This window comes from Bos taurus, chromosome 8 (assembly GCF_002263795.3).
Source record: "Bos taurus isolate L1 Dominette 01449 registration number 42190680 breed Hereford chromosome 8, ARS-UCD2.0, whole genome shotgun sequence".
NCBI classification, from domain to species: Eukaryota; Metazoa; Chordata; class Mammalia; order Artiodactyla; family Bovidae; genus Bos; species Bos taurus.
The window spans coordinates 50,832,953-50,858,341 of NC_037335.1; the positions used below are offsets into that span (position 1 = coordinate 50,832,953).

At 40.4% G+C, this 25,389-nt stretch overlaps 1 protein-coding gene across 1 annotated transcript in view; it reads right to left on the minus strand.

The window, feature by feature from the left end:
- TRPM6 (transient receptor potential cation channel subfamily M member 6) overlaps positions 1 to 25,389 on the minus strand; it is a 197,506-nt gene that overhangs the window by 29,908 nt on the left and 142,209 nt on the right. The window contains exons 26-27 of the mRNA XM_059889458.1: positions 1,269 to 2,401; positions 1,013 to 1,125 (exon numbers count right to left, since the gene is read on the minus strand). Coding sequence (XP_059745441.1) covers positions 1,013 to 1,125; positions 1,269 to 2,401 — 1,246 coding nt within the window. The remainder of the gene's footprint in view (positions 1 to 1,012; positions 1,126 to 1,268; positions 2,402 to 25,389) is intronic.

Here is a 25,389-nt window from a genome sequence, read left to right on the forward strand (position 1 = left end):
TCTTTACCACTAGTGCCACCTGGGAAGCCCTTAGTAGGTCTGAGGAGAGGGCAAATTTGAATCTCTTAAGTTTTCAGGTAATGCTGATGGGAGACCGCAGTTTAAGAACCACTGGTATAAAGCAAAACAACAAAAACATAAGGGTCTGAAAGAACTGGTTAGAATTCTATCCCTGTCACTCAGAAACTACATGAACTGAGCAAATCACTTCATGTCTATGAGCTCCATTCCCTACATCATTAAAATAACAGAGAGCTAACAATAACGGCTGCCTCATGTGCTTCACAGGGGCAGAGAAGAAATGAGATAAATCGACAAACTACAAGATAACAAACAAAAGCAAGTTATTAGTGCTTGAGCTCAGTTAATAGTTCTTATTTTAACTCTGGCCATTTTAGAACATAATTAGAACATAATTCTAAACTCATATTTTATGGGATCCCAGCAACTCATCGCATGTTCCCTGAAGGAAGCACATTCTTTATGGACATTAAGTCTCCTTCAAAAGGTGATTCTGCACGAGTCACTATGGAAAGGCACATGAAACCACTGTGAGATACCACTGTCCACTCACTAATATGCTAAAATCAAAAAGACTGAGCCTACTAAGGACTGGCAAGGACGTGGACCACTGGAACGCTCATAAACCGCTACTCATAAACTGGTGGCAATGTAAGTTTCTTCTAAAATTAAACAAATACTTACCATATGACTTTACTATTCTACTCCTAGTTACCAAAGAGAAATGAAAACATATGTCCACACAAAGACTTGTACACAAATGTTCTTAGCAGCTTAAGTGGAATAGCCAAAAACTGAAAATAACACAAAAGTCCTTCAACATATGAGTTGATAAATGAATTGTTGCAAATCAGCTCTGCTGACTCTTAAGATTTACATCTCCATTCCTTCCAGGACAGTGTTATTTTGTGTACTTGGCACTTTAGAATAAAGAGAACTCAAGCTAAGATAGGATACTACCTCAGTTGCCAAAAACATAAAAGGCACTTACTGGCACCTGCAGTGCTTGTGTTTTCTTCTTCTTCTTTGACAGTTTCCTATCCTTGGTTAGCAATTTTGTTTTGATCCATTTTGATTGTCCTATCTCTGAGAATTTTGATAGATCTGTAAAGGAAATGATTTACATGAGACAATAAAGACAGTATGTGGAACCATTGTGTTTCACAGGTAAGACTGAGAGAATGGGGAGAATGAGAATGGTAGCAAGGTGAGAATTTAATCCCGGTTTTTAAATGTTTACTTCTTACTTTTAATCTTAGAGATCTTCAACTTCTCCTCCTTGGGTAATCTCAAGCTCTGATTCCCAGGGAAGGGCTTGTCTTTCCGAAGCAGACTGATTCGAAAGGATGTGTTTGGCTGGAGCCATGGAAGTACTTCTGAGCAATTCCTCTGGGCCAGTCTTGCCGAGTTATCAGACAGGGATCTGCCCCGGTTCTGCCTCTGGCCCTGTTCACTCAGTCTGGAGTCATGGTTACAAGCGGAGGCCATGCTGATTTGACATTGCTTCTTGGTGCTAAACACACCAGTTTCATCACCTTCTGAAAATGCCCAGTTCACATACCCACCTCCAGGTTGCATGCTCATGACCTGGGAAGGGAGGGAGGACACTCTCGTGGGTGCAGGTGTGCAAATCAAAGTGGGGAGCACTCGTTCCCCCTTGTCTTGTCTGGCTGGTATCTGACCAAGTGACTCACACTGCTCCTTGGTTTCCACCACGGGGCCCTTGGCTGAGACACCCGGGGTCTGCCACATCAGATGAACAGGGACCTCAGTCTGGCTGACGTGTTCAGTTGTCAGCCCATCTGTACCTGCTTCCACAGATGGTGTGGACAGAGGCAAGTCAGTTTTTGCAGAATAAGAAACTTGTTCTAGATAAGAAGGGACCAGGAGATATTGGCCATACTTTGGGTGTGCCTGTCTGTTCAGCATCACCCCAGAAGCAACTACACGATTTTTTGTTTCTTGCTCTCCTTGGTCATCTCTTACATTTGAAGCCTCTTGATCTGTAATCTCAAGAAAGGGCCCTTTCTGCCCTCGTGGGGGATACCAGCCTCTGGCCAGGCTCCGCAGCAAAGAAGGGGGCATGCTATAACACTGATACTTCTTCTTCTCAGAGAGTGGCATGCTGCCCAGAACCTCTGCACAGATGACATTGCTCCAGCTGTGGGGAAGTTTTCTGCAAGTAGAATGCTTTCTGTTGGCCAGGAGAGCCTCATCTTCTTGTAAGGTGTCAACAGCAGAAAGGACTTTTAAGGTATCCACTGTCAGGACAGAGAGATCCTGCAGGTGTCCCACCTGGCTGTCCAAAGACAATAAGGAGTCCTTTATGAAAGACACCTTTTCATTCATTTCTTTCATTTGGAAGTACATCTCGGTAACCCTAAGGGTAAAGGGAGGGAGAAAAGCAATAAACGCAGTAAGTCGATGGGAACTGGCCTGCCTCTCTTCCTGCTCTGCTTCCATCTCTAGGTGGCTGCCCAGCCTATGCGGCTTCCCTGTGTTGGGTCTGTCTTCTGCCTTCTTCTCTATCCAGTAGGTACTCATCCTAGGTGCCCTCATCCACTCCTATAATTCCCACTATCACCAGAAAAAGGAAAATTAAAAATTGTATTTCTAGCCCTTATTTCTCTCCAGTATTTCAGAACCACATTTCCAGCTTCTACTAGTTAGCCTTCCAATCATCTCATCAATCAGCCTATTTGTACTCATTAACATATTCATTAACTTACATGACAAACATTTTAATATCTCCTATTGTCAAGCACTGTGCTATTGTGGTCGACAAGGGAAATCCTGAGGATGAAACCAGAATGATAGGAATAGAATCAATAATAAAAAACATAATTGGAAAAAGTTTATAGATCTTTTAAAATGAAATTTCATATCTACAGTATAAACAAGCATCCCAGGTTTCAAACAAAGCCCATTTTAAGAAACCTACAATCAGAGAAAGCCTGAGCCAATTCTTAAGTGATTTTGAATACTTGAACCCCAAATTATGATATTGAACCAGTGGTTCAAGTCAAAGCAGCATAAGACACCATCAGTTATGCAAGTACAAAAGTGCATTGCAAGTAGAGTCAAATTAAATTTAACACTTGATTTCATTTAGAAAATTAGAAAGAACAAAGAAAATATATCTATATCTATCTATCTCTGTTATATGGGTATCGGTTTTGTTTTGTGTGCCCCCAAAATAAGATAAGTTGAAATCCTAACCCCCAGTATTCCTAGAACGTGACTTTATTTGAAAGGAGGGCCTTTACAGAGGTAATCAAGTTAAAATAAGGTCATTAAAGCACACCATAAACCTGTATAACTCATATTCTTTAAAAAAGGGGAAATTTGGACATAGAGGGAAGAAAATGTGAGACAACTGCCTTCTGCCTGGAGTGATGCATCTACAAACCAAGGAACACCAGGGGCTGTCAGCAAGCAACAGAAGCTAGAAGGAGTGAGGAAAGACTCTCCCCTAGAGTCATTAGAGAAAGCATGGACCTCCAAATGTCGTAATTTTGGACTTCTAGCCTCCAGGACTGTGAGATAATAAATTTCTATTGTTGTAAGACACCCAGATTTTTGGCACTTTGTTAGGTGTGTGTGCATGCGTGATAAGTCACTTCAGCTGTGTCTTACTTTTTACAACCCTATGGACTGTAGCCTGCCAGGCTCCTCTATCCATGAGTTTCTCCAGTCAAGAATACTGACGTGGGTTGTCATGCCCTCCTCCAGGGGATCTTCCCAACCCAAGGATGGAACCCAGGTCTCTTATGTCTCCTGCATTGGCAGGCAGGTTCTTTACCACTGGTACCACCTGGGAAGCCCTTTGTTATGGCAGTCCAGGAAATTAACACAGTTATGACATTTTTCTTTCTTTCCTTTTTTCCTCTGTTTCATTCTTTACTTTGCAGAAAGGAGTATACTTTCCAATTTCTCAATACTAAAAATCTTTGATAAACAGAAATAAAGTGAAAAGTAGCAAGGGAGGGAATATAGTCAACAGTTTCATGACTCACATCACCATATGCAGAAATAAAAAAATTGTTCCCAATCTTATTTGGGGGCTGGGAGAAGCAGTGATTGATTATATCACGAAGTGCTTGGCACTCAGTTCTAGGAAGCACTTTCCAAAATAGTGTCAGATGTCTCCTCTCTAGAATATATCACAGGTCACATGGATTGAGAAATCCTCCCCTTCTTTCTGGAATCTTTGCAGATAGAAATGAAAGAATAAAGGGGGTCGTATTTTCCATTTTTATTATCATCTAGGCGGGAGGAGCCCTCTCTTGCTTCAACTTCTATAACTCAATAGAGCCTTAGTAAAGGCTTCCTGACCTTCTGGAACCTGTAAAACTAGAATTGGCAAGGATGATGAAGAAAAGAGCACAAAATATATGTTTATTCACTTCCAAATATGCTTCATTAAAGCCTCTCCATCTAGCACACTGTTTCATCTAATTCAAAAACAGTGCAGTCCGAACAACAGTAATGGAGACTCATTAAGTTCCATTAGCAGCAGCCCCATCAAAAGGATACAATAGACACCAACAACTATTCAGAGCCACAGGTAATCTGCTACAATAGAGACTGTCAGGCAAATAAGCTGGTCACCCTCAAATCAGGTCCTTGTGCTTTCATAGGCACTTCTTATCTAAATCTCAATGTCCTATGAAACATATTTTAATTATATTTCTCAACCACGATCTATATTAACCAAGTCTTTTAGTCACTCTGCCATGGAAAAGAAATTCTCGTAATTTTTGTTTCTTCTGTACAAGGTTTGAGAGTGAGGGGGAGACCAGTATGGTTATTGTTTCATTGTGGGTCTCTGGACTAGATATTGTAAAATGAAATTATACAAAGTATTATTATAATTACCATGATAATCACAGTGCTCCTGAGTGCTCATTATGTGCCAGGCGTTATACATTATTTTATTTAATCCACATGACCACCCTATAAAGTAGGCATTCTACCATCCCTTCATGAATATAGGTCACATTACCCATCACATGGTCGGTGAAAGAGTGAGGCTTCAAAGCCAAAGCATGCAACTCCATATTTAATGGCATTAACCACTGCCCTCCAGCATGTATCAGCAACTCAGCAGGGATCCAAGCAAAGTCCTATTGAGGTCCTAGAGTCCCACGAAGGATGACTGAATTGCACCCACATTTTCCATGCCGAGAGTTGTTCACAAATGTTTCTCAGTAAGATATCATGATAAAACAATGATGGGACCTGCTCAAGCTCTAACTCTGCTGAGTCACATTGCTCAATGTGATAGTTTAAAAAAATTTTTTTTTTTTAAGATATAGCACTTTCCAAATATAATGTAACCAAACATGCTTACTATGGAAAAATCCCTAGTTAACAACTTATTCCATAGAAGAGAGAGAGAAAACACTGGCTTATATCGGTAGGGACAAAAAGTAGCCAGCATTCCAAATAGAGAAAGTAAAATATAAAACAGACTTAATAGGTTCTCTTTCCACTTTTACAATTCACCTAACTCTGTAAGGATACAGATAATCTCTTTTCAGAGGTAGGCAAACATACAAATGTCTTCCTAATGTCTTTTCCCTCCCTCTTCAAACTACTGCTCAGTTACTGCCAGAAAATATTCTTCCCTCCCTGGTAGCTCAGACAGTAAAGAATCTGCCTGCAAGGCAGGAGACCTGGGATTGATCCCTGGGTCGGGAAGATGCCCTGGAGAAGGGAATGACTACCCACCCCAGTATTCTTGCCTGGAGAATCCTATGAACAGAGGAGCCTAGTGGACTACAGTCCATGGGGTCACAAAGAGTTGGACACAACTGAGCAACTAACACTTTCAGAACGACCTCAATAAGGACCATCGTGTAAAAAGAGGGCTCGTGAAATAGCTCTATCAAAAAGGAAATTTGATCAATTGTGTTTTGAAATTAAATTAGGGCTTCATAATCAAATTCTAGAGCCTTTGAAAGCATCTAGAATATTTTCCAGAAGCTACTTACCCATCTACCATCTAATCCTTCTCTACTCAAATGCCAAGAAAAAAACTGAAGAAAATGTAATAGCATATGATGATTACTGGTGTTCAGTTTACTATTATTACTATCATCAAGTTTCACTCTGTATTCACTTGACTCATGATATTACCTTCTCCTAGTTTTCATTATTCTCTTCTGATCAATTCTTTTCAGTCTTCTCCACAAGTTCCTCTTCCTCAGCCCATGACACAGGTGTTGACACCGCTCAGCGTGAGACCCACTGAGTCTCCTCACTCCACTTGCTTTCTGAGCATAATCGCTTCCTCTCTAATAGTTTTATTTTCCTACAATAGGCAGGTGACTATCAAATTTCCTATTCAAATTTTGCCCTTCAGGCTCCAGAGCCATATATGTAAAGCCTTCCAGACATCTCTGGCTAAATATGCCACTAGAATCTCAGGCTCAACAAACTTCAACCTCATTGCTTCTACCCGCTGCCTCAGTCTCTGCCATGCATCTTGCATTCCTTATCCTTTCAGTGACACCTTTCACCTCATTACCCTGCCTTAGACATTATTCATCCTGGACTCCATATACTCCCTTATCACCACATCCAATCCTTAACTCTTCTCATGAATTGTCTTCTCTAAAAATGTCTTTATTTATCCTCTCTGCTATGCCCTAAATGTTTGTGTCCGCACCCAAAATTCACATGTTGAAACTTTAATCTTCAAAAGTGAGGGTGTTGGTACGTGTGGTTTTGGGGAGATGATTAGGTCATGAGGATGAAGCCCTCATGAGTGGGATTAATGCTCTATTTTATAAAAGAGACTCCACAGAGCTCCTTAACGCCTTCTACCATGTAGGTATACACTCAGAAGTTTGTAACCCAAACAGGGCCTTCACCTGACCACCCTCAGACCCTGATCTCAGACTCCCAGCCTCCAGAACTATGAGCAATAACATTCTGCAGCTTCTAAGCCATCCAGTCTGGGAAATTTTGTAACAGCAAACCAAATAGTTTAGTCAATCCTAAAAGAAATCAACCCTGAAAATTCACTGAAGGACTGGTGCTGAGCTGAAGCTCCAACACTTTGGCCACCTGATGAAAAGAGCTGACACATTAGAAAAGAACCTGATGCTGGGAAAGACTGAAAGCAGGAGGAGAAGGGGATGACAGAAAACAAGATGGTTGGATGGCATCACTGACTCAGTGGACCTACGTTTGAGCAAAGGTGAAGTACCTTTCACCGGGACATGGTGAAGGACAGGGAAGCCTGGTGTGCAGCAGTCCATGAGGGCACATGAGGATTCAAGTCCACGAGGATTTGAAATAACTCAACTGGAATTCCATCACCTCCACTAGCTTTGTTAGTAGTGATGCTTCCTAAGGCCCACTTGACTTCATGTTCCAGAATGTCTGGCTCTAGGTGAGTGATCACACCATCATGATTATCTGGGTTATGGAAATCTTTTTTGTATAGTTCTTCTGTGTATTCTTGCCACTGCTTCTTAATATCTTCTGCTTCTGTTAGGTCCATATCATTTCTGTCCTTTATTGTGTCCATCTTTGCATGAAATTTTCCTTTGGTATCTCTAATTTTCTTGAAGAGATCTCTAGTCTTTCCCATTCTATTGTTTTCCTCTATTTCTTTGCATTGATCGCTGAGAAAGGCTTTCTTATCTCTTCTTGCTATTCTTTGGAACTCTTCAGTCAGATGGATATCTCTTTCCTTTTCTCCTTTGCCTTTCACTTCTCTTCTATTCAAAACTATTTATAAGCCCTTCTCAGACAACCATTTTGCCCTTTTGCATTTCTTTTTCTTGGGGATGGTTTAGTCTTGATCCCTGCCTCCTGTACCATGTCATGAACCTCCATCCATAGTTCATCAGGCACTCTATCAGATCTAGTCCCTTATCTATTTCTCACTTCCACTGTATAATCATAAGGGATTTGATTTAGGTCATACCTGAATGGTCTACTGGTTTTCCCCACTTTCTTCAATTTAAGTCTGAATTTGGCAATAAGGAGTTCATAATCTGAGTCACAGTCAGCTCCCGGTCTTGTTTTTGCTGACTATATAGAGCTTCTCCATCTGTGTAGAGTCTTCTCTTGTGTTGTTGGAAGAGGGTGTTTACTATGACCAGTGCATTCTCTTGGCAAAACTCTGTTAGTCTTTGCCCTGCTTCATTCTGTACTCCAAGGTCAAATTTACCTGTTACTCCAGGTATCTCTTGACTTCCTACTTTTGCATTCCAGTACCCTATAATGATACTTTGGCCACCTCATGCGAAGACTTGACTCATTGGAAAAGACTCTGATGCTGGGAGGGATTGGGGGCAGGAGGAAAAAGGGACCACAGAGGATGAGATGGCTGGATGGCATCACTGACTTGATCGACGTGAGTTTGAGTGAACTCTGGGAGTTGGTGATGGACAGGGAGGCCTGGCGTGCTGCGATTCATGGGGTCGCAAAGAGTCGGACATGACTGAGCAACTGAACTGAACTGAACTGACCCTATAATGAAAAGGATATCTTTTGGGGGTGTTAGTTCTAGAAGGTCTTATAGGTCTTCATAGAACCATTCAACTTCAGCTTCTTCAGCATTACTTGTTGGAGCATAGACTTGGATTACTGTGATATTGAATGGTTTGCCTTGGAAACGAATATTTTCATTAAAAGAAGAAAATCTGTAACTGTGTACGGTGATAGATGTTAACCAGATTCACTATCGTGATCATTTCATAGTACACAAATGTCGAACTATCATGCTATATGCTTGAAACTAATATATTGTTAGGTTAATTACAGCTAAATTTGAAAAATGCAAATAATTACATGCAATCCTTCATTATTTTAACACCTACAATTAGTAATACATGCACAGCAGCTTTGATCTTAATAGACTCTGAGTTTGTTCACTTTCTCCAACACATCTCCTCTTTCCTCAAAACTCTGAATGGCATTCTTACACTAATTCCCCCCACAATCACACCCATCCACAGATACCCTCCCTGATGACTGCCCTGGTTCCTGCAGCCTGGTTGCATCCTCTCCTGGTCCTCTCCACATCCTCTCCTGGTCCCCACCATTAACTCCCCTTCCCAAGGACTTCACTCAGCAAATCACTTTTTCCCTCTGGCTCCTGCAGCTCCTCCCATTTCCAGGAACAAACACATTAATTTTGTTATCGCCACATAGAACAAAAGAACCCCACCATGTACCCATACCCTGCTTCAGAGGTAAACCTCTTACAAAATCTGCCTCTGATCTCTGTCTCTTCTATTCACCCTCAACTGCCCTCAACTCAATGCACAAGTGCTAGTCAGGCTCCCTGAGAGCTCCATGACTCCCAGTGCAACCGGTACCCTGCACCTGCCCTCTTCAGGACCAACCTACTGCTCCTGGACACATCCGCATCCAGTTTGGGGGCACCATCCCACCTTCCTCAGGTCTCTCCTTCTCAGCTGCCTCAAAGTGGTCCTCCTGCACCAGGCTCCCCAGACAGTCCAACCTACCCAAGCCAACCCAGCTCCAGCAGACCCTTCAGGGCAATCATTCCCTATTCCCTTATACTACTTGTTTTTCTTCATTGCTCTTTTATGGTCTGGCATTAAATTACATATTTCTTTTTTGCCCTCCATTCCCATCACCCCTCCACATGCACACACTAGAATGTAAGTCCTACAAAGGAAGGGCCCCTGGTCTCATCCACCATTTATCTCCTCTAACTTATAAGACTAGAACCCAGAAGACGCTCAATAAATGTGCAATGATTACAAGAATATTACACACTACTTGAGAAAATTTTAGAGAATCAAAACCTTGGGTTTTGAAAGTAGACCTTCTACTTTTTTCAGCCACTCTAGTAAGAATCAGCTTCAAGTAGCAGCTTAGGGAATGAAAATACATATAGAACTTTTACCTTTCTGATGTCACTCGGATTTGTTCCTCACAACTACAATTCAGATCTTCCATCTTCTCGTGGAAGTACTTTTCCACACACTGTTCTTCAAAATCGTGAAGTTTTTTCAGATCCTCCTTACTTAGGTAGAGTTCTGTGGAAGTAAGTATAGTATATAAAAAGAATCATCATTCCCCCTCCATAGGAAGCTGAGACCACATCTGAGTGACTTTTCTTCCACTGGCGTTGAAAATGAATAAAACTATAGTTTGTGTGAGAATAGTTTACAGCCTTGTCACTGTATTACTAACACTAACTGGGACGCACTATCCACCAACACCTGGAAGCACCGGGCTGAGTCTCCTAGTTGTTTTATAAGCTGAAGTGGGGTCTTGGAGGTGACTCGTGTGGATCAGATACTTTATCTTCAAAATTGTCCTAAGTTAGAATACTTTTACACATAAAAATCTATCATATTTATATGCTTATGGCAGTTCCTCCACCAACTATTTAAACTGTCAAAATGACAACAAGTAACCCACAGGTTAAAATCAAAGTTAGAAGAAATCTACGTCTGTTTCAGAGAATCTAGTAAGTGTAAGAAAGTTGTACCTTGTTGCACTGGGTTTATATAGGCACTGAGTTGGTATATACTAAGTTCTTCTATTGAAAAAAGATATTATTGCCAGTAGTATTAATGGCCAATCAAGGCTATACATCTTCATTGACAATAACTAATCCATTAAAAGACACATCATTTCATGATGTTATGAAACTAATGCAATCTATATCAAATTTCAGTGATCACATGTGGTATACCACCTTGACTCTTACCTAACAGAAAAAAACATTATCTTTTAAGCAAGTTTCTAATACTTGTTAAATATAAAAATGCTGTTGCAAAAAGGGTAAAATTGGAATGTTTTCTTCCTTCAACCATTTCACCTAAATTAGGGGGGAAAAAAAAGAAAAAACAAGAAAGAACCATTAAAGTTCTCCAGAATTAATTAGAAATTCAAAGGTTCTAGAAGTTATTTAAAATGCAAATTAACAAAAATATTAATTTTAGAGGATAATTAAAAGAAAATATTCAGCCACAAAAGGTGTTCACAGTGTTTTCTGAGTTTTACAGTATGGAAGAATTTTTCAGGTACAAAAAAAAAAAAAATCCAGTATCTCCCCATCCCCACTCAGCTCTAAATTTTTGTTTGCATTAAAGAATCTTGTATGAGTAAGGGACTTTAGAATTGTGTGATCTGAACCTTCGGCGGATTCCTGAGAGCAAATAATCCCCAGAGCAATTCCAGTGATAGCGGTAGGTACAGCTAGAAGCATGTGACATTTTCTTGCAACTGTCCACCAGGTGGCACTGCTACCCCGTGTGCAAACATTCTGAACCTGAATACAGAGGCTCAAAGGCAATCACAAAAATTTAGAATTTCCTCTAAAACTCAGGGTGAGTGCACTTCTACGCATCAGAATATTTCCTCAAGTTTTATACCAGAATCACCCTATAAGTTCATATCGAGGCAAGCTCAGGAAAGGGTTCTTTGGTATGGTGCTATAAAATCTGGCCAAATCCTAGTTAATTCCAGGATCTCTCAAGTGGTTCACGCTCTCCTGTTAAATTGTTCTGGCATGGCACTCTATTAGAAGATGAAAAATTATAATATAATTATAAGCCTTTAAGTTAACTTCAATTGTGCTTTGACTTCCTTATAAAGGCTGAATCTCTTGAGGGAAAGAAATGGAAAAGAAAAATAAATCAGTACAGTGGTTCAAGAAGAGAAAAATACTTCACAGAGTCAATTACCAGCAGGAGCAAAAGCATGTCACCCTGTCAACCTTGTGATAACACCTGTTAAGGGCTCACCAAAATGTACAGATAGTCCACAATTCCATACCTGAAACTCTTGGAACCAGTCTATTTCAGAAGTTTACTTTTCTAGTTTTGGAAATATAATATAAAGCACATGCCATAAATGAAGTAAAATCCCTAATTGGGGATAGAGCAATATTCTGAAATTAAACACATTATTTCTGCAGCAAAATCAATGAGTATTCCTACTACAAGGGATAAAGAGGATAAGTGGCTTACATTAGTCCCATTAGCCTCTTCTATCCAGATGAGTCTTTCTCTAACTTAAGAAGAAAAAGACTTTCCATTTTCAGATATATTTTGGATTTAGAAATTGAGATAAAGGATTGTGGATTTATGCCATTTCCTTACTATATTTAGGAATTATCTAGAAACGGGCCTAGTACCAATGGACCTAGAGGAACTACAAAAGATCTGTAAACCAAAAGAATGAATTTCTCTTAAGACGATTAGTATGACAGTCATATCATGCTGTCAAGATATGGATAAGCAAAATGAACTAGGAAAAAAATCTCAAAATGTGTCGAGTTAAGCTTTGCCAAAAAGAGAGAGAAACCACATTTCTGCATCTTGACTTGAAGTTCCTGAAAATATGAGACATCTATAGAGAATGACCTCCACATTCTGTAAATCAGAGAACCAGAGAGCCTTGACTCTAGTGAATAAGTCAGACAAAGTCTGGTTTATCTATTTCCCTTAATCCACAAGACCTGTATCCTTTCAATTTGGATTCCATCTTCACCAACAAAGAATAAGTATGGGCCACTGGGACTACTATCCTCTAGGAGCTACTCTGATGACCTCCCAGTTAAGCAGAGAAAATACAGGTTTTCCAGGTGACAAAAAAACCTTTACAAACCCAAGCAGAGATTCTGTTCCTACCCATTTCTTTCTTTCAAACTATTAATTACTCTTAGCAAAAGATACTATAACCACATGAGATCAATGTATTTACTTAGACCCAGGTTCCCAACTGATAGTCTTTTAATTTAACTCCCAGAGCCTTCCAACCTGAGCCCTGAATTTAATCGAAAATGTTCAGGTGTCTTCACCTTGGATCTCTGCTCTTTACTTTCTTTCTCCTGTGCCACCAATTAAAAACTTACTTAATCCAACATCACCCTCTTCTTGGTCATTTGGAGCTTGGTGCTGGCAAAGACGGCGAAGCAGGAGACCAATGTGACTCAGCAGGATAAAAGGTGGGGGCAACCAAGGCTTTTCATGGTAGGTCATGATGTAACGATAGCGATTATATTTCCACAGGTTATTTGAAATGGATTTCAGATCTATGTAAACGTTACTGTAAGTAGCAGTAAAAGAGGGACAGTGTTTTAATACGGAATCCTGAAACATAATAGTTAGATTACTACTTTATTTTCCAGCTTATTATTGGTTCACCTGATGTGACCAGTAGTTAGCCAATAAAAATAATATCATCACATTTATGATTCTTCTTCCCCAAACAACCCACATTAATCACCCTCTACAATAAAATATGCTAATCAGAAAATGCAAAAGGTAGAAATTACAATCAGAGAGAAGAAAATGCTAACATTTTAAATACAATGAACAGAAACTGTCCTCTGAAAGTAACATTATTCTTGATTCACTATCTTTTTTCACATAAGATCTTTTCAGTCCATAAGTCATCCTTAATGATAAACGGTTTTAATGTTCTGCTATATTATCAATCTTATGAAGAGATTCTCCTAATTATCAAATGTGAGAACTGCTAGAATAACCCTAGCTAAAACATTCAAATGGAAAAAAAAGACGAGGCAGGCAATAAAAATCAATTTATCCTACAATAAACCAATAAGCAGAACTTTGATTTAGAAGCTAGATCAATTATTTACATTAACTTTATAATAAAAGTAACTTCATATTGGTTGGCTACTTTGGATTTTTTTTCCCCTTTATTATGTCAATTACAATATACAAATAGTGCAGAAAAATATGTTGATGCTATAGAGCTTGTGATGAAGTTGTCATGAGTGGTATCCATTCTCAAGCAATATGTCATCCTTAACTATATAACTTTAAGTCTATAATATGATATGGGTGGGGAGGACACAATGAAATATCTATCTTAATATTTTGCTTAGGCTAATATAGAATTTATTTCTTCAAGAAATATGGCAGAGAAGCACTTAAGAAGGGCAGACAAATTTAACAAATAGAAATGCAAGTAACCCTAAACTGCAGGAATGGTAAAGAGAAGAAACTCAAACTATCCCGGAGAAAAACAGCTTAGGATTGAAGAATGGGGAGGGACTTCCCTGCATCCTGTAGTTACGACTCCATGCTGCCACTGCACAGGGTGCTGGTCCTGGAACTAAGATCCCACATGACACTTAGTGAGATTTTAAAAAAGAGAGGAAAAAGGTAAGGGGAAGTTTCAGATTACATAAGATAGATGAAAGAAGCACTGACAACCGGATTTAACGGCAATTCTTAAACTGCAGTCACTGAGCCGGCAGCACTAGCATCACTTGAGAACCTGTCAGAAATACAAATTCTTGGGCCCTACCTCAGAATGGGGCTTCCCTGGTGGCTCAGACAGTAAAGAATCTGCCTGCAAAGCAGGAGACCTGGGTTCGATCCCTGGGTTGGGAAGATCCCCTGGAGGAGGGAGCAGCTTCCTACTTCAGTACCCTTGCCTGGAGAATTCCAGGAACAGAGGAGCCTGGCAGGCTACAGTCTGTGGGCTTGCAAAGAGCTGGACATGATTGAGTGACTTTCACTTACTCACTCACCCCAGAATGACCAAATTAGCTATCCCTGTCTCGGCAAGTCCTCCAAGTAGTTCTCTTGCACAATCAAGTTTGAGGATGGTCCAAGTTCCATGCTACCCCCAGTCCAAGTGTGACTACAGCATGTCTACCAGCAGGTGGCGATCTTCACAGTGTTTGTCAGGCTCTTCGTAACTATTACAGAGTCTGGAAAGGGGCTTTTGGATAAGTAGTCAGATCTGGGGTTGCTCAACTTGGATGAAAATCCTAAAGGAAATCAACCCTTAATGTTCACTGGAAGGACTGATACTGAAGTTGAAGCTCCATTACTTCGGCCACCTGATGCAGAGAGCCGACTCACTGGAAAAGAGCCTAATAACTGGGAAAGATCAAGATGGAAGACAGGAGGAGAAGGGGGCAACAGTGAGATGGTTGGATGGCATCATAGACTCAATGGACACGAGTTTGAGCAAACTCCAGGAGATAGTGAAGGACAGGGAAGGACATGGACTGGCATGCTGCAGTCCATGCTGTTGCAAAGAGTGGGACACAACTTAGCAACTGAACAAGAAGCAGCTTGTATGGTTCTCGGTGTGTTCATCGCAGTGACGAGATTGGCCTGTGGGAGGATTTTTCAACCTCTCTTTTGACACCTGCTATTTTTGAGAAACAAAAATCTCATACCCACTGATCTTATTTGAAATGTCAGAATAAAAGCTATAATAATTAAACACCAGCAAATGTTGCAAGTTCATAATATGGTGAGACTAAAGAGAGATGACAGTTATCATATAATCTTGTAATAATTAATAAGATTTCCCTGATATATGTGCAACAACAGTCGCTTTTTGCCTGTGTTTTTATTTATTTTATCTGCTTTCAGCCATATCTCCTCTACTTTCTTTACTTAGCTTCTATGCATTGATTTCCCTTTCTCTCTTCAGTACGATAATAAATAAAATACCTCATACAGTGGCTGGCATAAAGGAGGCATTCAGAAAAAACTAGTTCCTTCCCATCATGTCACTTGATTTCCTTCATCAATTAAACTCTTTTCAATGCTTGGGATAAATTCATAGGCAAAAAAGGAAAAAAGAAAACCCAAAAGCAAAAAAACAAACTTGTTCTTGTGAAGCCTGTATTCCAGAATGAGATAAATGGGGGAAAAATAATATACAAATAAATTATAAAATATATTTGGATATATAAGTGAGTAGGATAAAGAAAGAAGAGTAAGGGGGACCAGGCACACCAAGGAGATGATGGAAGGAAAGGGCAACTGCACTTTTAAATAACATCCTTAGGTTTGTTAAGTGTCATTAGGGCTACAGTGTTGAGAAAAGAATATAGGGGCCAAAGTCAGAAGCAGAGAAATGATTAGGAGGCTTTGTGGTGGTAGCAGTGAGGTAGTGACAGGTGGTTGGACGAGGATCTATTTGAAGGTGGAGTCAAAGGTATTTCTGACAATCTAAACCTAGAAATATGAGAGGCAATAAGAAGGCCAAGGTTTTTAGCCTGAACAACAAAGAAAAAAAGATGAAGCTTTGGCAGAAATGTGTGCTCTTCTTTAAAGATGTGGGAATAACTATAAAAAGAATAAGTGTATATTGGGAAAGAGGGGAAATCAAGAGTTTGGACATTTAAAAGCTCAGAAATCTATTATACGTCTGACTGGCAACGGAACAGGGCAGCTGGACCTATAGAACTGGAGTTCAGGAAAGAGATGTAGGCTGAAGATACACATTGGACTTTGTCCAGATATAGAACATATATGCAGGAAACTGAAACAGATCACCAAACAAAGCATAAGCAAAAGGCCTGGGCCCAGGGACAAATCCCAGTGTCAAAAGCTTGGAGAGAAGATGATGAACCAGGAAAAGAAGACGGAGAAGTGAAGTGATATTGAAGAAAACAGAGAATGAAATATAATGAGAGCTGATGAAGGGAAGTTATCAAGGACTCTCTAGTCAACTTTCAACTCATCAATTGCTCTTCTCCATGATTCCAAATTACTGCTTAATTACAGTGTATGATCTCTTTTAATTCTGTTTTTATTTCAGTCTATTGCTTTTTCTCTTCTCACACTCCGCTACCTTCCTACCAGTAGTCCCATGCCCATATTTTTAAAACCATAAAACCACAGAAATAAAGCATGATATGCATTAAAACAAAGGTTACATGTGACTCTTTCAAAATACTTCACCCATTTGACTGATACAAAATAACCATATTTGATTAAAATAACCTACTTAAAGAAAGCAATCAACAGGTTCACCATGATGATATATTGCACGAAGAGGTAGACAGCTTGCAGGAATGGAGTAAGAAAAGAACCAGGAGGGCAGGACGGCTGGCTTGAACAAACTGCAAAGAAAGAATTTAAAAGAATGAGAGACAAGGTGAATCACAGTCCTATGACCATGGACAAATATTTAGCACACTGATTTAGCAGAATACCACAAACTCTTGACATTTTTAAGATTCAGATAGTTGTTTTCCAGAGTTCTTTACAACTCTGAGTGTCTACAAGGGTTTGATTTCCACAGTGTTGGAATACTCTACATACCATCTATCTCTGAAGCATAGACTTCTCCATATATCATCCAGTATGGCTCAAATACGATATCTCGGGCAAGGGTCCAGGATGGGGGCTCCTTTGGTGAAAGGATGGCTTTGCGTGCCACTCCAAAGCTCAGGAGGACGATGGCCATGATGATCACAATGTAGAACATGTTTGCTGTCTACAAAAAAGCAAGGCACAGAAACAAACTCACAGACTTAGAAAATGAACTTATGGTTGCCAGCGGGAAGAGACAGTTAGGGAGTTTGGGATGGTCATGTACACACTGTTATATTTAAAATGGATAACCAACAAAGACCTGCTGCATAGCCCATGGAACTCTGCTCAATGTAATGTGGCAGCCTGGCTGGGAGTGGGGTTTGGGAGAGAATGGATACATGTATATGTATTGCTGAATCATTCTGCTCTCCACCTGAAACTATCACAACATTGTTAATTGGCTCAGTTCAGTTCAGTCAGTTCAGTCGCTCAGTCATGTCCGACTCTTTGCGACCCCATGAATCGCAGCACGCCAGGCCTCCCTGTCCATCACCAACTCCTGGAGTTCACTCAAACTCACATCCAGTGAGTCCGTGGTGCCATCCAGCCATCTCATCCTCTGTCATCCCCTTTTCCTCCTGCTCCCAATCCCTCCCAGCATCAGAGGCTTTTCCAATGAGTCAACTCTTTGCATGAGGTGGCCAAAGTACTGGAGTTTCAGCTTTAGCATCATTCCTTCCAAAGAACATCCAGGACTGATCTCCTGTAGAATGGACTGGTTGGAACTCCTTGAGTCCATGGGACTCTCAAGAGTCTTCTCCAACACCACAGTTCAAAAGCATCAATTCTTCGGCGCTCAGCTTTCTTCACAGTCCAATTCTCACATCCATACATGGCTACTGGAAAAACCATAGCCTTGACTAGACGGACCTTTGTTGGCAAAGTAATGTCTCTGCTTTTGAATATGCTATCTAGGTTGGTCATAACTTTCCTTCCAAGGAGTAAGCGTCTTTTAATTTCATGGCTGCAATCACCATCTGCAGTGATTTTGGAGCCCAGAAAAATAAAATCTGGCACTTGGGGCCAGATGCCATGATCTTCGTTTCTGAATGTTGAGCTTTAAGCCAACTTTTTCACTCTCCTCTTTCACTTTCATCAAGAGGCTTTTTAGTTCCTCTTCACTTTCTGCCATAAGGGTGGTGTCATCTGCATATCTGAGGTTATTGATATTTCTCCCGGCAATCTTGATTCCAGCTTGTGCTTCTTCCAGTCCAGCATTTCTCATGATGTACTCTGCATATAAGTTAAATAAGCAGGGTGACAATATAAAACCTTGACGTACTCCTTTTCCTATTTGGAACCAGTCTGTTGTTCCATGTCCAGTTCTAACTGTTGCTTCCTGACCTGTATACAGGTTTCTCAAGAGGCAGGTCAGGTGGTCTGGTATTCCCATCTCTTTCAGAATTTTCCACAGTTGATTGTGATGCACACAGTCAAAGGCTTTGGCATAGTCAATAAAGCAGAAATAGATGTTTTTCTGGAACTCTCTTGCTTTTTCCATGATCCAGCGGATGTTGGCAATTTGATCTCTGGTTCCTCTGCCTTTTCTAAAACCAGCTTGAACATCTGGAAGTTCATGGTTCACGTATTGCTGAAGCCTGGCTTGGAGAATTTTGAGCATAATTGGCTATACCCCAACAAAAGTGAAAATGTTAGTCACTCAGTCGTGTCTGACTCTTTGTGACTTCAGGGACTGTAACCCACCAGGCTCCTCTGTCCATGGAAATCTCCAGGCAAGAATATTGGAGTGGGTAGCAATGCCCTTTTCCAGGGGATCTTTCCAACCCAGGGATTGAATCAAGGTCCCCCACATTGCAGACAGATTCTTTACCATCTGAGCCCCAGTATAAAATAAAAAGTTAAAAAAAAAAATATGGCACAGCCAGAATTTTAGCATAGATTAGAAATTCAAAACAAATAAAATACCTGGAGTCATCATAATTATCGGAGAAGGCAATGGCACCCCACTCCAGTACTCTTGCCTGGAAAATCCCATGGATGCAGGAGCCTAGTAGGCTGCAGTCCATGGGGTCGCTAAGAGTCAGACACGACTGAGCAACTTCACTTTCACTTTTCACTTTCATGCACTGGAGAAGGAAGTGGCAACCCACTCCAGTGTTCTTGCCTGAAGAATCCCAGGGACGGCGGGGCCTGCCAATAATAAGACTGTCTAGTCATTGACCAAAATACCTAGTCCATGAACAACTGGATTTCCTTTGTCTAAAACATCTTGTTTTCTCTGCAAAATATGTGTTTCAGGTAGCCTATAGAATAATTTAAATGTACTAACAGTAGAGAATCTATGCTTTTTTAAGAAGTGATGAAATATGAATAGCCTTTGATTGGATAGTATCTAACTTTTCATCAGAGATTATGAAAAGAAAAAAATTAGGGTAATTCAAATTAGTAAAATGGCTCCTTATTCCCAGGATTATCTTCAGCAGTATTTAGAGTCTCAGAAAATTGATTAGGCCAAGAATCTGCTGAATAATTCCAGGCTACTTAGGAAACTGAAGAATTTAAGGGGGAAAAAAAAAAAGATGTAAAAGCAACTATAAAATGACATTTGTTAAATCCAGTGGTTCATTAACTCTCAGTTAGTCTTTGCAGTAAAAGTAAGCCTGATTCAACCCTCCTACAATGTTGGTGGGAACACAAATTGGTACAGCCACTATGGAGAATAGGATGGAGGTTTTTTAAAAAACTAAAAATGGAGCTTCAGTATGACCCTGCAATCACACTCCTGAGCATGTATCTGGAGAAAAACATGATCTGAAAGGATACATGCAACCCAATTGTTCATTGCAGCACAGTTTACAATTGCCAAGGCATGGAAGCAACCTTGGGGGTTCCCAGGTGGCTCAGTGGTAAAGAATCCGCCTGCCAAGCAGGAGACATGGGTTCAATCCCTGGGTTGGGAAGATCCCCTGGAGAAGGAAAGGGCGACCCACTCCAGTATTCATGCCTGCAGAATGCCATGGACAGAGGAGCCTGGAGGTCACAAACAGCTGGACATGACTTAATGACTAAAGAGCAACAGCAACAGCAACAAGAAGCGACATAAACGTCCAGTGACAAGAATGGCAGAAGATGTGGTGCATCTGAACAGTGGAGTATTACTCAGCCACTAAAGAGAACGAAACAATGCCATTTACAGCAACATGGATAGACCTAGAAGCTGTCACACTGAGTGAAGTCGGTCAGACAGAGAAGGAGAAAGATCATCCGCCAGCCCTTATACGTGGAATCCAAAAAGAAATCATACAAATGAACTTATCACAAAACAGAAAGAGACTCACAGACTTATGGTTGAATGAACTTATGGTTACCAGGGGGAAGGATGGCGGGGAGAGATAGTTATAGAGTTTGGGATGGACATGTACACACCGCTATATTTTAAATGGATAACCAACAAGGACCTATCATATACCACAGGGGAATTCTGCTCAACGTTATGGGGCAGCCTGAATAGGAGGTAGTTTGGGAGAAACGGATATATGTATATGCATGGCTGAATCCTTTCACTGTTCACCTGAAACTATGACAACATTGTTTGTCAGTCAGCTATACCCCAGTACAAAATAAAAAGTTTAAAAAACAAAGTAAGCCTGCTTGTTTTAATGCACAATGGAGAACTGCTTGAGAACACATATAATATATACATGTACCAAACACACGTACTATAACTTTTAAAGGCTCTTTCAAATAATTCATTTCCATTACTAAATGTATTAATACATCACATCAATCTACTTGTTCACTGTGGCAGAAACTTACACCATGAATTTCCTATTAGCTTCCCTTCCATGAGGCAGGAGCCACATGACCTATTCTGGCCAACGGGCTGTGGAATAATAGTGATTTGACTCACTTCCTCCTCAGAGCAGTTTAAAAGCTGCTCCATCCCTTTAAAAGCATGCTCCTCCATGGAATTTTTTCCATCCCTCTGATTCCCTGTCATAGGAAACCTGAGAAGCCACATAATGACATGGGTATGCCCCAAGGAGGAAGGATTTGTGATCCCTCAGTCACTGGATAAGGGCCAGGCTCCATGAGCACCCATCGGTCTTTGCATTAGGAAGAAATAAACTTGTACTGAGTCACTGGGATACATTGGTTACCTCAACATAGATTTCCAAGTTAATACCAATGTCACCAAGAACAGAGAAAATATTACTGGTCTAAAAAAAAAGTATAAAGTAACCAAAATCATCTTTGGTAACCTGGAGGTTCTCCCTTTACTCTCCTCTTCCTCTATCTCAACATAACTCTTTCTTCTCAAGAGCTTGCCCCTTCTCTGTGAGTATTCTAGAAGAAAAAGCAAAGATCTTGAGGTGCTGTCCTTCTTAACTCCTGTGCAAAGTCAGCTGGACAGGGCTTATACAATTGCACAGTGAGCTCAGACGGCAGACAGAGCCAGGTGGTCCAGATTTGAATCCTGGACTCCCCAGCTTACTCCTTTGGGAAATTTACGTAAACTCCATTTCCCTGAATGTAAAATGTGGATTATAGTACCCATCTATTAAATTGTTTTTAAGATTAAATGAGTTAATATATATAAAGTACTTAGAACAGAGTGTGGCCCCATACTAATCACTATTTAAGAGTTGGCTAGGGGTGGAGAGACAAGACAAATCAGCATTTCAGCTTACTGTGCTCAGAGACAAATACGACTCAATACCCCCATCATCTGGCCCTAACCAAAAAGGTAAGGTGAGTATCACAGTCAACTATCTAATATGCTATCCAAGGACATTGGTTAAATATGAATTTAAGTTATACAATAAGTGGTGATGAAGTGTGTACTTCTTTAAATAATTTTAAAAGTTAAAATACTATTGAATATGAACCATGAAATCAGGTAGAACTGTTAAAATAACACCAGGTTATACAGCAGACAGTACTCACCATTTTTGCAATCATGGTCACATAGGGACCTGCATGTTGATTCACAGCAAAGAAGTCCAGGAGCCGTGAGAACCAGAATATGATGTTGATGCAGTATATCAGTCTTCCCGCCGTGTAGAAAGGTGGGGCACCCCACCGAAAGCCAAATCCCACCAAAAACAGGCCAATAGCCACAGTTTCCATTAAGTTTCCAGTACTCGCTAATCCACACCTTCACCTTTTGAGTAAACTTCCCAGGTTCTGAAACACAGACCTAAAAACATGACAGAAAGAAAGAAACAAAGAATGTGTTATAACTCAAGAGTCTCATCGATATGATCTTCAATACTTCAACTGTTCATTTACAGAGGAATTGAATCCTGCCAACCCTTAGATCTTAAGGCAGCTTTGGGATGTAAGTTATCCTTGGGAATGAATTATTAAACAATTCTATAAATACAGCTTAATGTGACTGTTAATGCTGGTCAACTAATTTTAAAAACCCAACTAGAAATTTAAAAAAAGGAAGGAGAAAGAAAAGTTTTTTTCTAGATTTGATCAATCCTAAACTAACACAGGGGAAACGCTGAGACAATTTTAAAACTCGGACGTTGCAATGGACTATAGCTGCAATGCCATTTCATGATGAATAGCCTAGTGCAAAGAAAGGAAAGAATCCTATAATCTGATCCCACTATTGCTGTTAGTGAACAGTTAGCAAATTGAACGTGACATTAGAAATCACTATTACAAGAAATTACCCCTGCAACAGAATGTCAGACAATTGAAATGGTCAGACAGTAAACCCATTTTTTCCCTGAGGCATTAAAAAGAATGGTTAGAATTTTGATTAAACATTTTCTGCTGAATTTATTTTCTACTGTCTATAAACTCCACAATAGTAACTAGCAGGCAACATAAATATATTACTAAGACTATATCTACATAATATACAGTATTGGTCATAAGAGCTCTAGGACAAACTCAATATATGTAAATGCACAAAGGTAGAGCTACATATACAGTGATTCTAAAATAGTCTAAGTTATACTATATGTGATTACATTACAACTGCATGGGAATATTCATTCCTTTTTTTTTTTAAGTGACTCACTATAAATTAAAAATAAAGTTTGCTTTGTTTTGTTTCTTGGACTACTTGCCCAGAGGAATGTTTAGTAGGAACTTTCGAAGGCTATACATGAATTCTTTACCATTGTACAACTTTAGCCACTATGTGACATGAAATCAATAATATGTAAGTAATGTTAGACTATATGAAAATCAATCTTATTTAAAAAAAAAACACTCTGGGGATGGGAAATCTAACAGTCGGAGGGTCTAATAACAACTAGACACTATCACTCTGTGACTGATAAACACACTAAGATGTCCTCAAAAATAACTGCTTTCAAAGAGCGGCAATCAAGAGAAATTATTTGGCAACAAGAAAAGGTTGAGATCAGAAATTTCCCCCAATTACCCTCCTGCAGCATGCCAAGTCAGGATCACTGTCCACCCCACCTCCACCTTTGACCTCTCCCTTTGCACCACCCCATCCCAGAACACCTCTAGCAGAGATGTACGGAAGACAAAGGGAGAAAGGGTAACTCACCTCCCTGACTTTCTCAATGGCATTGGTGAAGATGTAGATAATAACAAGCCACTCTTGCACGCTGGGCTGGGGCTGCATCTCCACCAACACGGTGTAAGTGAACAGCATAAGGAATGCCAAGTACACCATCTGTGAGGGGGACACACATTTCTTGGTCATGAGTGAGAGTCATAGTGGAGGACACCAAGCAGACATGGACCCAACTCAACAGAAATCACATGGACTTCAACATGATAGCAGGGAAACATAACCAGGACCACCTGGTGCTCAGTCGTGTCCAGCTCTTTGCAACCCCATATACTACATGATCCATGGAGTTCTCCAAGCCAGAATACTGGAGTGGGTAGCCTTTCCCTTCTCCAGGGGATCTTCCCAACCCAGGGATCGAACCCAGGTCTCCCGCATTACAGGTGGATTCTTTACCAGCTGAGCCACAAGGGAAGCGCAATATCAAGGAAGGCATAAGAATCCACAGTTCTCTGTTCTATGATTCTATGGAAGGAAAGAAGAGCACTATTCTCTAATGCATCAAAGTGGGCACTGTCTCATCTTGTTGGCTCCTGATCAGAATTTTCAGAACCCTGCACATTCTGGCATGGACACAGTCAGGCTAACAACAAGGCAAGGGGGAATCACACACCTTCTCCTCCATTTAAACAGAAAACATGTGTCCTAAGGATGCCAAAGTAGCAGTATTGGTAGGAGACTGTTTCAAATATAATAAGTTGTGATGTTTATTACTGCTGAGAATTTTATTTTATGCTGATTAAAATATCCTGGTTGATAGAAAAGTATTATCTGATTGTGAATCTTTATAATTAAAGACTGTTGACATTTTTATCTATAGCACTTAAGCACTCAGCCTAACACATGATAGACAATCAAGAAATGTATGTTTAAGCGGTATGTAATTAAACCTAGATTTCCAGTCTCTTCCAAGAATTAAGGCACAGTAAACACATACACTGGAGAAGGCAATGGCACCCACTCCAGTACTCCTGCCTGGAAAATCCCACGGACGGAGGAGCCTGTTAGGCTGCAGTCCATGAGGGTCGCTACGAGTCGGACACGACTGAGCGACTTCACTTTCACTTTTCACTTTCATGCGTTGGAGAGGAAATGGCACCCCACTCCAGTACTCTTGCCTGGAAAATCCCATGGACGGAGGAGCCTGGTGGGCTGCAGTCCATGGGGTCGCTAAGAGTCGGACACGACTGAACGACTTCACTTTCACTTTTCACTTTATGCATTGGAGAAGCAAATGGCAACCCACTTCCAGTGTTCTTGCCTGGAGAATCCCAGGGACGGGGGAGCTGGTGGCTGCCCGTCTATGGGTCGCACAGAATGGGACACGACTGATGCAACTTAGCAGCAGCAGCAGCAGCAAACACATACACATAGATGTATGGTGATTAACAGCTTTGTGATCTTATCTAACATTCTTAGTCTTACAATTTCCAGAAGTAGAATAACTACACACATTTAAAAAATGTACACATATTACTAAGTTGCCAGCCAGAAGGCTTACCAATTTTCTCAATCACCAACAAGGCATGAGACAATGCAGCCCTTCAATATCTTCAGAGACCATACACAGTACTAGCTGATAACACATATTACAAAATCCCAGATCAAAGGGGAAAAGTGCCTCTGTGTTGTTCATTCTCATGAGAATCATATTATTTTTAACTGAATCCTTATTTATCAAATCTTTTTGAGCTCTACCTAAGTTTGATAAGTCTGCTAAGCTTAGTGCTG